The sequence below is a fragment of the Podarcis filfolensis genome (genome assembly GCF_964270895.1).
Source record: "Podarcis filfolensis genome assembly, chromosome: 5".
NCBI classification, from domain to species: domain Eukaryota; kingdom Metazoa; phylum Chordata; class Lepidosauria; order Squamata; family Lacertidae; genus Podarcis; species Podarcis filfolensis.
This window is the reverse complement of record NC_139608.1, coordinates 32504001-32520468: the sequence shown is the minus strand read 5'-3', so window position 1 is coordinate 32520468 and position 16468 is coordinate 32504001. Positions and strand designations below refer to the sequence as shown.

Here is a 16468-nt window from a genome sequence, read left to right as displayed (position 1 = left end):
CTTTGATCCTGGAAGTATTATATAGCTGTTGATACTCTTATCCTCCCTGATCATTTGTCTAGTCCCTGATCCTACAGTATATTCTAACTTCTACATGTTCGGATAGGCTTGCCTAAACAAAGATGTTGCAAACAGGTGCTGGAAAGAATACAGTTGAAGGTGTTTGCCTTATGTTGGGGACTTCCAGAGCGCAGGAACTGCCAAGCTAAAAGATTGATATCTTACCACTGTAGAATGAGCATTATGTGGCACTTGTAACAGGGCCAGTTCTGCAGGTGGTGTACAGCAACATTAAAGCAAAACACTAGCAAACAAAAACCTTTAAAAGCAGTACAGAATAACTGTTAAAATGACTGGCTAAATGTAGTTAAGCTCACAGCATGAGTAACTGTTTAAAACTATTTTGTAGCCTTTTGTGCTCCCAAGTAGGTATTTACTTCTCCAAACCCTTTGTATGCACTTTCATTGCACATCAAAATTTGATGTTTGCCCCCTTCCCCACAACAACTAGGAACACAGCCTTGACTGAATGGATTTGGCCTGGAGTGATCTATGCATGCTCATCCTTCCCCGTCTATCCACATACGTTAAACCTTTGCATATCCTCTGGCTATTTCAGTAAATAAACTGGTAGTGTCTTGACAGTGAAGAATAAGACCTTGACCTCCTTGCAGTTGAAGAACATGCCATTTCAGTAAAATCACATTGTCCCTGTCACTCAAGGCTTCAAATGAATTTATTTACGTTTATATAAGAATATTTCATTTTCCCTGGATCTCATTAGGAGCAGACTTTTTAAAATTGCTGCAGAAGGGAAAGGTGGAGCTGAGAAATTCATTTTCACAAATTTCACTCAACATATCCAAATGTTCATGTTCAATTAGGGATATCACATAAAAACCATGTTCTCTGCTTTCTGTTTAAGCAGTGGACACCAATTGCACCGCAGACAGAGCTGTTCAAAAGCCCCCAAAGGCGAAATAGTAAGGCTACAGAAACTCTGCAGCCCTTGAGCCATGGCAAAGGGCACATCCCAGGGAAATGGCAAGCCTTTTTCATAAGAGAGCTGTGCAACATTGAACTTGTCTGATCTAGCTCAAGGAAGATGATCTCTGACCTGTTTCAGGTGAAGCATAGACAGAATACCTTAGGCAAGAGCACTACCATCATGTCACATGACTATAGGTGGGGCCTGGGACAGAACTGGATCAGCACTCTTACCTAGGTCAGTTTATCTAAATCTTGGGTCCCTAGCTGTTGTTAGACTACAATCCACATCATCCCTGACCATCAGTACAGGCTGGCTGTGTCTGGAGGGACTTGTTTGGGGGACCAAAAGTTTGGAAAGGCTAGTCTAGGGAATATAAAGCAGTACTTCAGCTAATTATTATTTTTGGGTTCTGGACTTGGTGTGCATTGCTTCAGTTCTGAAGCACACAATTACCATTTCTCTTCTCCTTACCCCCACTCCCCAATTTCATGCTTTGCAATTGTTTTTACATTCCCGATTTGCTAGAGCAAAACAACGAACAGAAAGTATTTGCCTTCCCTTTAAAAAGGAAATACTCTGAGCATGTGCAGGTTTTGCATTTTAAACTCACTTCGATCATAGTAGCATCATGACTCTAGAAATAAAATGGAGTTTTCTCCTGCTGTCTTGATGCAAAACTATTTACTTGAAAATAAGCACCGTTTCATTGTTGAAAAGTTTGACATTTTTTCAAAGCAAAAACAGTAAAGTGTACATTGTAGCTGTGTATGTTTCCAGCTGGCTTCTGCTGACTATAAAACACTTTTAAAAATAAAAAGAGAGGTAGGATGTTGTGGTGACCAGCGTCAGCCCCAGTGAGCCTCACCATGTCCCTCAATCCACTTGCTAATGACAAACCCACTTGCTACTGCTTTTATCATTTGCTGCTCTCTGAGGGGGATCCCTGAGCTTTGGGGTCCTAGATCCCAGCCCCCGCCCCCCCAGTTCTAGGCAAAGCTACAAAACTCAAATTTTATTAAGGAATTCTGCTTAAGCTATACACCCAAGCTTTATTAGCCAAGTTTAGGAATTGCTCAGCAGCTTTGCTCCAAGTCTCAAGAACCTTTCTTGTACGTTGTTAGTTCAGGGACTGCATGGTACTCCGAACATTCTTCATCAGCTTTTGCATGCTTCCTTCTTCAATTGAAAGTAGGAGTAAATTTTTGAGTGGGCAACAGTCAACTTTGGCTCATCCATCAGAAACTAAAACAATTTCCCCATGAATCTCAGAGTACAGTCCCAGTAAATCTTTTAAGAATGAACTAAGGAACTGGTCATAACTGAAGCAAGATTTGCAATTTAAACTCCATTTACACTTAAATAATCTGAGCACGTTGTTCTCTTTCCTCCTCAATACAGAAAGTTTCTCATTTGCGTCTTCAATCAAACCTTGAAGTGAATGAACATTTGATCTGAAATGAGTTTTATTCCATCCACCACATTCTTATGTGTGCAAGGCTAAATCAGACTGACTAGATATGCATATTATCAATGTGCACTGTCTGGAAAACCTTACAAATGAAATATCCAGATGTGCAGATTAGTAGAAGAGCTTAACTGGGATGGTTGCTTTAAAGAATCATCTGCAGCATCTGAACACCTCTGTGATAATTAAGCAATATGTTTGCACAAAACCCATTGTGCAAACCTGAAATACATGCATATTTTTTTTTTAGTTTTAATAGACCAATATTTTGAAGAGATCAAAGTCTCTCATCTGAAACTGTTTGCAAATTCCATATTTAGTCAGATATTTGAAAATAAAACTCTCTGGTTGAGAAGGTCAGTGTGCTACATGCAGCACAGCGTGTGCTGCTGTTGACGGTTTAAATCTTCTGGGTCACCAGACGTCTGGCTGAACAAACTCTGGATTAGCCTTTTAAAGCTATGAACCTGAAGAATTCTTTCATAGACAGCTTTGTAACTTGCTTTTATTTATGCAGTTATAGATAATATTGGGGGAAAGTTTGCACTGTTTTTGGAAGCTGAAGCCCTTTGTGACAGAGTCTGGATTTGAAATAATTTAATTGTAAATCTAGTTATTCTGGTAGCTGCAGACTAATCCTCAGAAGACTTTTGCTCATGCTCCAAAGAAACAATATAAACTGATAATTATTGTCCAGAGACTGCAAGTCCTAAGACTTCAGCCCTGGATGGCTGAACGCCAGATGGATTTTCAGGTTTCAAGTTATATTAATAGCTTGCATATTTTCTCTTTAACAGCAATATGCTTTGTTTTCTTGGTTCTCTGCTGGGGAAATTGTGAACAACAACCATTCCAATTATAGAACTGGAAGAGCGATTGGAGATCATATTGTCACACACGCCTTGCTCAGTCCGGGCTGTACCAGGCTACGCCAGCCCTGTTCCACTTTCTGTCAGCTCTCACTATTAGGAGAAATGCCCTAACAGCCAAAATCTGTCATTTTTGTATGTGACAGGCCTTCAGATATTTGAAGGCAAGCTATCATGTGAGGTCTTCCCTTCATTTTCTCTTCTTCATGATAAACATAAGCAACTCTTTCAACTGTTATTGTACAAATTGATTTCCAGACTTGTTACCTACTTTTCCCTCTCCTCTGTGCATACTCTAGTACAGGGGGCAAGGAGACCTGCGTGATTCAAAGGGAGGTAGAATTCTGTATCAGGGACATCTGGAAATGAGTGGAACTGTTCAGAGGGGTTAGGACTGCATAGGGGAGGAATAGAGGGCAGGGTGGGGATGGATAGGAGGTGCAGCATTGTGTAGAGGAGGTGAGACAGTGTAGAATGATCAGGGCTGTATAGAGGAAGGGAGACTGTGTATAGGATGGAATGGATAGAGGGGGTGGGGTGTCATGGCAAATGAGGTTGTGCTGGCAGCACAGTGTCTCGTTGGACTGGATTTTGGAGGTATGCTTTTTTATGTGTGGTTCCATTTTTTTTGCCTATTCAAACCCCCATACCATCCTGGTCCCTTTTCTCTGGGCACACTCCAGGTTTTCAATGGCTTCCTTGAAATGTGGCATTCAGAAGTGGACATAGTACTCCAGATGTGGCCTGATCATCAAAGAATATCGTCCAAATGTTATTTCTCATGATCGGAGACATTAATCCATATTAATCCAAATATGTGTTTCAGTACTTTTCTTTGGCTCGTACAAGTGAACAGTAATGATAATAATAATAAACACTGGATAATGGACATTCAGATAATATGTTTTTGATACTTCTGCCATAAATTTATACACGTTTTAGGAGTAGGGCAGGTTCCACCAGTCTGGCCTTCTCTGTGCTGATTCCTAGCTATGCTGGTGTAACATGGGCAGAGTTGAGCAAACTAATAGTATCTACAGAACTGTGTATACATAGACATTGCCTTTTGGTAAGGCTCTGCGTATAAAGTTATCCAAGGCTTCGCCAGTATCCCAAAGTCAATTATGCAAATTTCACTCAGTTTTTTAAAAAACAACAACAGCAAGCAATTATTTAAACTCCATAGCAGTGTGAGTGATGGGATGGAACCACGCTTCTGACACTGGAATTGCTGCTGCTTACCAATTTGGGGCAGGGCGCCAGTGATGTTCCCTCACACCATCCTCAACCTCATAAGCCAAAGTGATGCTGGTGTTGAGAGGGCAGCTCTGTGGCTCCATCCCATCCCATCACATGTGTTGCTTCAGCTGCAAATATATTGACATTTCCTGTTTGTTTTCCTGTGTGGTATATTTGACTGGAAATGCAAACCAGCCACCAACAGAAATGGACCTGATGGGGCATGGCAGTGGTAATAAATAACATTTCCTGCAAGTATATTAAAGAAGAGTTTGGATTTGATATCCCCCTTTATCACTAGCCTAAGGAGTCTCAAAGCGGCTCACAATCTCTTTTCCCTTCCTCCCCCACAACAAACACTCTGTGAGGTGAGTGAGGCTGAGAGACGTCAAAGAAGTGTGACTAGCCCAAGGTCACCCAGCAGCTGCATGTGGAGGAGCGGGGAATCGAACCCGGTTCACCAGATTACGAATCCACTGCTCTTAACCAATACATTACACTGGCTTAAACCAGTGATTCAACCACACCACTCTGTGATTCAGCTGCTCTTTTTAATGTTCTGATATGAGAAAAAATCAGCTGAGGGAAGTTGTGACATTTATTAAAGCAAGGAGTGATAATAGAAGCTTCTATTGGAGCCCAAAGGGAAAGTGTTAATCATAGAAACGTAGACACTCGTTCTAAGTCAAGCCATTGGTCCATGTAGATCTGTAGTTTCTGATACTTGGTTTCTTGCAAAATTTATAAAATACGAATAATTTTATTCTTGTGGAAATCATGTGATAGTGTTGGTCACAATACAGTGTGAATTAATGTTGTTATTCTTTCTAGACTGGAATAAACGTATTGAGTACAAGCCTGGTTCTGGGAGTATACCGTTATTTCCTAGCATTCACCTGGAGACTTGTGATGGACCTGTTTCTTCTATTCAGACCACCATTGAATTGCAGACTAACTACATCGGAAAGGGCTGTGATCGTGAGACATACTCTGAAAAATCCCTGCAAAAATTATGCGGTATACTTTTAGCATTTTCATGAATTTACTTGGCATTGCTGTTTTGTACATTTTGATATTTACACAGGGGTTGCTTTCCACGTCATTGAGCACACATTAGCCAACTCTGCCCTCTTATGTCTCCTTCCGGGTCACTGTGATGTGTGCATGTGTGGTTGCGCAACAATTGGACACGCGTAAATCAGTTGTTGCCTGTGTTACAGACTCCCTGATATGTATACTTATGGGCTCAAAGTGCAAGCTTGGCATTATCTCTAAGTTGAAGCAGGCAGAGTCAGAATAACTCATGCTTTCTCTATCTCCACTTCTGCTTTAACATGCAGTAAGATCTTCATCTCCAAATGTCAATTGAGGCTAAGGGATTCCTCTGCAAATAGCCCAAGGAGAAGTAACAGGCTGCTAGCTGTTAAGCTATGCAACCTCTATGCAAGCAGGAAATGCAGAATTGTGCCCCTTGTTTCTCTCTCCCATTTCATTACTCTAGCAGCTCATATATTTATATCAGTGAACTTGGTGAAGGGCAGTAATAAACCTTTGAATCCCTCTTTTTACAAAATCTGAAAAACTAAATAAGTTATTCTAGCCTGATGATCCTGCTTAATTTGCATTTTGCCAAATGTGCAAGCGTTAATAAAAGTGAAAGCAACTTCTCACAGAGTAATATTTAGGACAAATCAACATTAAACACACACACATGAGAGAGAGAGAGAGAGAGAGAGAGAGAGAGAGAGAGAGAGTTTGGTGATGTGCACAGTATTGCTTATTGCAACTGAAGAAATAAAATTCCTTTTGGAAAAAAATTGTTTTCGCTGGGTAGAACTCTAGGCAATTTTGCAATGTTTATAATAGATTATGCCATCTGGGTGAGCTGAGCTTGAAGCTTTCCAGTAGGTAACATCTGTGTATTAGGGAGCACAAGCTGGTATATTACGCACAGTTAGCGCTTATAAAATAAATGCTGTCTTTGTACACACTTAAAAATGTATGTAGTCTTATTTGTTGAGGCTGTTAATTGAAATGACATGCAAATGAGGGAATTAAGTTCATTAAAAATTTACCCAACCTTTAAATATAAACCTAGGGTGGAAAACCTTCCAGAAAATTCAGTGGTTTGCATGTAGATGCTCCTAGGTCCAATCTCTGGTGTCTCCAAGTCGGGCTAGGAAAGATTCCTGCCTGGAAAGCCACTGCCAGTCAACCCTGACATTACAAAGCTAAATTGCCTGACTTGGCATACGGCAGCTTCCTAATATTTCAGAACAGTGATACAGTTCTACAGCTCCTTCAATTAATTCTTTAGATATGCATTTTGGATGCTAATATCCCACACTTGGGACCCTGGCAGCAAAGCTGAGAAGGGGGTCTTGCCATCTGGGCAAACCAGGACCTCCATACACACTGCCTGGGCTTGTGCCCTGCAGAGGTCACTTTGGTGCTGCTAATGCAGTGGTTTGATTTCATCCCTGGAGGCGCACTCCATTGTCTCCCGACAGATGGATGCCAGCAGCCAATCTGAATATCATTCTAAGCCATAGTTAAACAACTTCTTCTTCTTCTTCTTCTTCTTCTTCTTCTTCTTCTTCTTCTTCTCCTTCTCCTTCTCCTTCTCCTTCTCCTTCTCCTTCTCCTTCTCCTTCTCCTTCTCCTTCTTCTTCTTCTTCCCCTCCTCCTCCTCCTCCTCCTCCTCCTCCTCTCCCTTTACCACAAGGTCCTGGTCAGGTCACAACAATTTAAAATTAAACATTTAAAACAAATTACAATAGAATAATAGAATGGGTTCTAAACTATTGTTTAAATGTAAACATGGCGTATGCTAATGCACACTGCGGAAATTGCGGGTGCTTCACTCCCCTTCTGCTGCTGCCACACTGCTGGGGAACAAGTCATAGTCTGGCTTAGCATTATGTCCAAACCCCAAAATAAGTCACAGGTGGTAAGCAAGGAACAAACCTTGGTTTTAGCACTCATTGGCTTTTTATGAGGGGATGAGAATGCAAAATGATGCAGAAATGTGGCAGACTGAATTTAAGATTGGAGTAAAGTGAGAAACTGATGGAAGTCAGTCTCTAGAGATGCAAAGGGCATCAATTCCTGGCCAGAGATTAAGGAATTTGTAGTTTGAAAACCTATATTTCCCCATGTAACTGAAGCATCATTGCCACCTGTAATCCCCTTCCCTGAAGCAAGGGTCTTTTGTTTACATTTTGGGGGGAAGCCAGAAGGGACTAGCAGGAAAGAATATGAATTCCATTTCAAGCTGGACCCAGTAGGGAAAGTTTGCATTTGAATTATTTAGTTAAAATCTGACACCATTAATATAAAAAACGTTAACACCTGCACAGTATTCAGCTGGTACCTTGACTATTCTATGTTTGCACATAAGATATATCTGTGAGTTCCACAGTTGGCTTGCTTTTGAAATATGTGAAAATAAACCGTTAGTCAGATAATGTTGCATGGCGGCAAACAATTAACCCTGAGGAATACTGCTTTTCTATTATAAACACAACTCCACAAACCAATCGCTACTGGTTAAATATTCTGTGCTTGCCACTGCAAGTCTTCAAACACTAGAAATAATTATTTTGAAGAAATACTGGGCAACCAGTAAACATTTTGTGGTTTATTTGCTTTTTCATTCAATGAAGGTATAGTTAATGAGAAGTGAGGAAAGAACTCTAAAGAATGGCAGCACGTCTGCCCAGGCCCATCGCAGCTCATAGGACTGTCAGCATCCTTTTCCACAACAATAATCTTAGCCCTGGATATATTTGCTTCAGGGCTCCATACATAGCACAGTGTGAATATGCTTGTATTCCATGAGTACCTTTGTTTACCTCCACACATTGGTACTTCCAGCTGAACTCTGTCTCAATTATTCCCAACCACACTAGTGGGTGATTGTTAATAAGATGTATCCACACTGTGTGATGTTGTCTTCTCCCCTCAGGGAGAGAAAGGTTCTGAAAGGCTTCATGCACAGTCACTATTCTCTAAACTGGCAAAAGAGTGATGGCCTGCATATTAAGAGGCTGAACACCTTGATGACATGGGCAGAAGTCCTCTTTATGCATTTGTCCCTAGTATATGTGAACGTAACACATGAAGCTGCATTGTAAGGAGTCTAAATATTGGTCCATGTAGCTCACTGTTATGTACCCTTGACATACCATGGGTTTCCAGGATCTCTTCTGATCCTGCTGCTGCTGAGATCCTTTGAAGTGGCCATAACAGGGCATGAGCCTTGGATTTTCTGCAAGGAAGAATCACTGCTAATCTATAGCGGGGGTGGGGAAAACCTGTGGCTCCCCAGATGTTGTTGGACTCCAACTCCCATCAGCCCCATCCAGCATGGCAAATGGTCAGGAATTATGGGAGCAGTGGCCCAGCAACATCTGAAGGGCCATAGGTTCCCCATCTCTGCTCAATAGTCTAGTAGCATGGACACATTTATGTTTATTTTATGTTTGGGTGTTTTTTCAGCACTTGAAAACAAAGGCAGCATTAGCAATAAATGAGAGGGATTAAGTGTGTCAGAGTGTCTCCTACAGTGAATTCAGCTGAACAGCTTTCTCATTAGTGTCTCATCAGACTGTTCATTATATATCATCTGCAGGGGCGTCATCAGGTGCCATTGACTTGTTACCAACTCCCAGTGCAGCAACTAACTGGACAGCTGGTCTTCTGATAGACAGCAATGACATGATTTTTAAATTTGAAGGGAAACAAGGAGCCAAAATCCCTGATGGAATAGTACCAAAGAATCTAACAGATCAGTTTACCATCACCATGTGGATGAAACATGGCCCAAGTCCAGGATTAAGAGCAGAGAAAGAAACTATTCTGTGCAATTCAGATAAGACAGGTGAGTCAGCTTTATTTAAAACTGCATTTTCTTCACCCTTCTCCATTGCTTGACATGCTGAATAGAAGTGCGTATTGAAAAATGTTTTATATTCAGTCATGAAAGTTGGCATCAGGGTACTTCTGATATTGAAAAAGTGGACTTTAGAATAAGACAGGTAAAGTGAAAACACACTCTGATTTCAGTAAATAATACAACCTAGCTAAATAATAAAAACTGTGAAAGTTTTTATCCTATTAATATATCTTTCTTTTAGAAATGAATCGGCACCACTATGCACTATATGTGCACAATTGTCGCCTTGTGTTCCTGTTGCGGAAAGATTTTGACCAAGCTGATACCTTTCGACCTGCGGAATTCCACTGGAAGCTCGACCAGGTACTTAGTTTATTTTTTATTACGGTAATTCCTAAATTTCATTCAGTCACTGTAGTGGATTGAGTGAAGAACCGCTAATAGACACAAAAACTTAACTATTATTTGAGTACAGAAAATTTCTGTTGCACGTACAATCTTGCCACTGTTATCCACGCCAAGTAGAGAGAGTTATTGCTGACATCCAAGCTAGATTACAGCAACATATTTTATGTGGGATTGGCCTTGAAGAACATCTGGAAACGACAACTAGTAACAATCCCTCATACAGCAAAGTGATAGATTTTCTGACTTCTGCTCTTGTTGCTGCCGATATTGATGGACACAAAGCAATGAGAAAGGAAGGAAAGGGATAAGGCAGAGAAGGCTTTGGACCAGGCATATAGAATAGACATACAAAAAGGAACTGAATCAGTATTGGGGCTAACTGACATGGGACAGGATGGGGACCTTCCCCATCTCTCTCTCCTTATGGCCTTATGGCCAATTGGTTAGAACACTGTTTGAAAGATAGAAAGCTGGATTTTTTGAGAAAGGCCTGTGTGTGTGTGTGTGTGTGTGTGTGTGTCTGTGTCTGTGTGACACACACACACACACACACACACACACACACACATACACACACACACACACACACACGGGCAGGAGGGAGGGTTAATCAGGCCCTAATAGGCTCTTCTCTCGCTATGGGCAGCCCCACAGTTGGCTGATAGATTTTCAGACTGATTGCCTCCTGACTGCCACTGAATTTCATAAAACAGATTAACACTGAGGAAAGTGACATTAAGTGACAGTCCTAAATTGTACTTGTGGGTATTAATAAACAAAGTAGCTTTATCCTAAAACAATATAGCAAAACAAATTACACACTAAAGCAAATTTTATGTGTGAAAGAGAACAATCCAAGGGCCCAGGCAGTTCTTCCATCATACATTTGCTCCCCCTGCCCATAAAGAAGGAGGTCTGCTATATCATCATCATCATTTTTTATTTGTATGCCGCTTTTCCACAGTTAAAAACAAGGCTCAAGGTGGCTTACATGACAAGATTTACATAATTACAAAAGTCATAAACAATAAATAAACCACATCAAAAAACACACAACCAAATGGAAAACAATTTCCACATAAATCCACATAAACCATATCCTATGGTTCATGGGAAGCCATTCCAGGGTCCACAGAATTGCATTCTTAACAGCACCAAACTTTACAGCTAGTACAAATTTTCTCCATTTTATATTTTTATTCCTAATTATTCTAGAAAATATGTGCATATGTATTAACACAGCAGTTTACTGGAAAATTTATACAAACAGGCCTACTATGTTAGCACAAAGTGGGAATGAGGAGAGTGGCTTTATCAGATATGGAAGAGCTTTCATCTCTAAATTAAATTTTATTCAGTTTTTATGCCAATAGGAATTTTAATTGTTTGGTGCTTTTGAAGCTCAGACAATTTAACTTGATGTCTTTCTCCCTGAGTTGATGTGCAGCTTATGACACAAACCACATTTATAAGATACACAGAAGATTAGAAAGCTCCTTGTTTATACCCTATACAACAAGTAAGAAAGAAATTGGTAGATGAATCATGGTAATCCCGCAATAGAGAGAAAATCATTTCAGACATAAATCAGACACACCAGCATCCAAAGACTTCACAGCACCTTATCTTTTAGATCCATAATACATTTTCTAACCTAGATTATGTACTGTTCTTTATTAGTCTTCAAATCCCCTTTCCATCCATTTCTGCGGAATTGTCTTGTTTACCGCAGTATTGCAGAAACACAAACGGTTATTATAGTGATGCTGACAATTTTAGTTGATGCTTATTGTTACATTTATATTTTAAAAGGATGTGGTGTCTTAAATTGTTGTAAATGGTAACTGGGATAGATGCATGCTAAAAATGTAATAAGGCAAATAAAAGATAGATGCATGATTTACTCAAATATTAGTGACGCTGGGTGTTTTGCCATTTTAAAACAAAAAAGAAAGCTGGATTTAAACAAGATTATGTCCTCTTCATTGATCTATGAAGCTAATTCATCTAGGCATGTTTAAATTATAACATGACAGAAGACAGACATGCTGCAGTTATGGTTCATGATAATCAGTGCTTTCAGGTACTTTCACTGTCAATGTGATAAAAAGGTTTCATTATTTAAAGCTCTAATTAAACCATCCATATTTCCAGGAATGCAACAGTGAGCACAGTGGCATCTGCATATTGTTATTCTCTCAGCATAATCCTCGCAAGACTGTAGCATCTATGTGCGCTGCTAAGTGGTCCCCTTTCTTTTCTTTTCTTTTGCTTATCCTTAGACATCAAAGGAAGGTATCTGTTTCGGCCCTGACACTTGTCAGCAATGAGGGAGTTTGGGAATAATGGACCACAGGTGTATATTTCTCAAACTTTATTGACCGATATTGTCCTCTTGGACGTATAGATTGTCTGGAAGAGATACTATTCTTAAATGAATAATACCATTTAACCATGCTGGCTGTAAGGCAGTAAACAGAGGCTGCTTTAGTACTGAAATCAGTCATTGTTTGTTTTAATCTTCACAAAGTGGAGAAGGAGAGAGAACTCCATTGTTTCTTGAGACCTTCGGAAGCCAACAACAACAACAACTCTTCCACTGTGTATGCTGTAGACCAGCCTGTTGTACCATATTCCACTTGTCTTATTTTTTATTTTTATTTTTATTTTTATTTTTTATTTATTATTATTATTATTATTATTATTATTATTATTATTATTATTACAGACTTGATCTGTAACTAGAGCACTGCTTCTGCGCATGCGCACAGCACGATAGAGCCCTTCTGCACATGTGTGAAGCATGCAAAACGCTTTTGTGCACACACACACACGACGAAATCCGGAAGTATACATTTCCGGGTTTGGTGTGTCCACAAACCTAAAAGACTCAACATGAACCTAACGCAACACGAGGTATGACTGTATTCCCATATTCAGGTGAGCCCATTTTTTCTCAAAACCCCTGAGCACCAATACTAATCAGACCACTAAAACCTTTATGAAATGTCATTATATTGCCTTTTAACCCAATACATCTGTACAAATTGGAATAATGGTAATAACCAAACATCCAATCTTAATTTCTTCGTTGTAATTTTATATCCTTAGTACACTCCATTTATTTAGGAAAGTAACATGAAAATGACTTTTTAAAAAGAAAAGAAAGGGTTTGAGATAAGTAATTAAGCTAATTTCACATTACAATGAAATCACGCTGACAATTTTGCCGTTCTCTTAATTTAACTTAAATGATGGCAGGAATATCAAATTCAGGTTAGCAAAGTTGGTATGTGATAGCTGGGTCTTCAGTTGCTATATACATGATGCTTGAAGGGCTGGTGGAGTCTTATCCTATTTGATGCCATTATAGCTTCACTTTGATAACTGACTGCCCTAGAGAATTGCCTTTTGGCTGATAAATTCTCAGCTGCAGTTTTTGGTATGACAGATGTAGCGTGAATGTAATTTCCCACCCTGAGTGCATTCTGTCTTCACACCCTTCAGATACTTTTAGTCATCCTTGAGAAGCATGCAGGAGGGGCCCCATAATGTGTTAGTCCATTCTAGATGTGCTCTCTCTGTAATGTCAGAAGGAGGTTTCTGGCTTTTCTGCAAATGGATAAATAGTGTAAAACAACTTATGGAATATCAATGTTCAAAACATACTGGCTTATCATAATGAGATTCCTCTGTGTAATCACTTTTGAAACACAAGCCACTTGTTTTAATGTAGTTTGACAGGAGATCTGAAGACAGTGCACATCTTTTAAGGAAAAATCAAAAGTAGGGATAGGTTGTCCTTTTTCACTCTTTTTGTAACAGTTTGATAGAAGGCTTTTGGAAATATTCCACTCTGCTGGCTTCTGCTAATCTGATGGGGATTTCTTTTAAAGTCCATTTTACACACACACACACACACACACACACACACACACACGTATGTATTTACATGTTCCAACATGTGATTTCAGTTATGTCTCTCTTTCCATCAGCATTTGTTATAATTCTTTTAAGCGGATAACAGAATGATCCCGTGCCAATGATGTGGTGAATGAACATTTATTTTACAGAAAGCTGTAATTAACAAAATTTGTTGTCGAAAATGGCAATTTCACACACACAGGGGGAAGTATGTGTCCAGAGTGTGATTCTGTGCAGCCATCCATTGTGGGTGTTTTTGTTTGTTTTTTTGGCTGCAGAGTATATTGCACCTGAACCAGGAGCCTGAGCTCAGTAGAATGTATCATATACACTCCCTGAAAATTGAATGTACATAATTTTGGAGTAGAAATAGGAATGTTTTCTTGGCAGCCGCATTTCAGAAGCACATATGAAAGTTGTATCCATGTGGTACTGTTCTTCTGACAGCGTGAATGCATGTTCTGCCAAAGAAGAGGGTTTATTATTAGTAGTATTAGTAGTTGTATTATTATTTGGACAATGCAAATGGCACAATGATTATTTTCCTTGATAGATAGATTTCATTTTCAGGCAGAATGAGAAAACCAACCAAGGAACAAAGAGCAAAGGAAAAGCAAAAGGCTGAGATCCCCCTCATTAAAGCAATGGGCAAACTCCTGCAATGGCCAGTATTTAGCATCTTCTGTGTTCTTGGTCTATGCTGAGGTTCATGAGAGTTTCCAAGATACTATGTGACTAGACATCAGTGCTCCTTTCACAGGTGACTGACCTTGAAACCCTGCCAGGAGCTTCTTGTGACTAAGTGATAGATAAGAAATTAGCCACCTTATCAGCAGGTGTAAGAAATGTGACTGGCTAATAATTAAAGGATCCCAGAAACCCAAAATAAGGTGCAGAAACAAAAAGAACCATTGTGGTGCACCACCAACTCCTTGCAGTACCGAGGTCCTCCACATTTCCATTACAATTCATCCTAAACAAATAAACCAATGAAAGGCAGACTAGATAGTTCTACAACTAATGTTGGTTTAAGCTCAGTTTGGAGGTACGTGTGTGTGTGTGTTTCTGTTTCAGTGCTTTTCAACAAAATAGGCAGCAGTGTATAACAGACTAACCAAACCAAATACTGTATGACTTCTATGTATGGCAAATTTTTACACAATTGTTATATATGAAAAATGAAAAAACACCAACACCACATTGTAAACAAATATGGCAATATAGAATATGCTGGTCCATGTAGCTGGCAGGGACATACAACAGCATTGCTTGGATTCAATGCAAGCATGTCCTGTGGAAAAGAAAGCAGCATTTTAAGGGCTTTTTCTGTAGTACTTTATTCTTTAATTGGAAATGGGGGGTGCATTTTGAATGTTCTGTAAACTATGCTTATGGAGCTAGTCATGTCTTGTTAAGAAAGACTGGAATTCTGATCCATAAATTTGCACTAGCATATGTTTTTGCTACTCCAGTGTACCATCTCTGTAGCATAATGATAATTTTATGGCTTCTTTGTGGCCACATATAATCAGGAAGATTTTGTCGTAAGCAGCTGTTTATTGGCAGAGCAATGTTGGTATCTTCATTCATCTTTCAGTCAGAAATACCGTCACTTGTATGTATACTTGCTTTTCTAAGTCGGAACTGCTAATTACATGATCTGAACCTTGGAACTTCAGTCAAATGCATATACTTTGTTTTCAGGGGCACTAAACAATTATATACTAAAAAAAATGACCCTTCTTTTTTCAAATAGACAGTTAAGGTCATGATCCCTGTTGAAAGCAACAGACATTTTAGAGAGTAATGGACAGAATGGCCACCCACTTAAGCATAAGCACTTGGATTTAAGCTGTACTGGCCCCCTGAAATGAATGGGATGCTGTTTAAAACTTAGGTGTTCCTTCATACATGGCTTGCATATTTGGTTGCAAATGTCTTCAGAATGTTGGGCTACACATGGGAGCATAGAATTGGCACTTAATTTGTGGCTATCTCTGCCATATCCAAGAAGTCGCTGCAAATATCTTTGACAACTCATAGATGCTTATACCACAATTGAAAGGAATTAGATTTCTAAGTCCCAAGTTCAAGACTTTAAATATGGAAATCATTCTATTCTCTTATTGGATGCATATACAAACTGCTTCAGATGCTTAGGTTTGTCTATGCCAAATCAACTAGATTTCCAGGAAACAACTTCACAGTATTGAACAGGTTTTCCTATGTACAAACATCTTTGTAAAGTGGTTATTTCCTACAGAATACCATCTGTTGGCAAAGACGATACTTTAACTATCACACAGGCTTAACAGGTACATAATTACCTTGTCTGTGGCTCCTGGTATATAATCACTCTGTCTCTCTCTGTGGTGTTAAGAGATATAATTAAATAGCCAGAAGGTACCATTTAAGTAAAGTGTCCATGCATAATACTGGGGATGTATAACTTCCAAATTGATTCCTTATTATAAACAGATAAAGTGAAGATCCACACTCATAAGCACACTGCCAAAGATTGTGTTCTGACTGTAGAATAGGATAAGGAATAGCCAAATATTTGTATGTGCCTAAATATATCATCATGACATAAACTGAAGTGCCATTTATAAAAGCAGCTCCTTCATGGATGCTAATAAATTGCCTTCATGTAGTTTTAAAGAAGAGACTTTCCA

At 39.4% G+C, this 16468-nt stretch overlaps 1 protein-coding gene across 1 annotated transcript in view; it reads left to right on the top strand.

Moving 5' to 3' along the window:
- The window catches only part of CLSTN2 (calsyntenin 2), a 329869-nt gene that overhangs the window by 256998 nt on the left and 56403 nt on the right, over positions 1 to 16468 (top strand). Inside the window, exons 6-8 of the mRNA XM_083613746.1 lie at positions 5396 to 5581; positions 9198 to 9446; positions 9703 to 9824. Coding sequence (XP_083469872.1) covers positions 5396 to 5581; positions 9198 to 9446; positions 9703 to 9824 — 557 coding nt within the window. The remainder of the gene's footprint in view (positions 1 to 5395; positions 5582 to 9197; positions 9447 to 9702; positions 9825 to 16468) is intronic.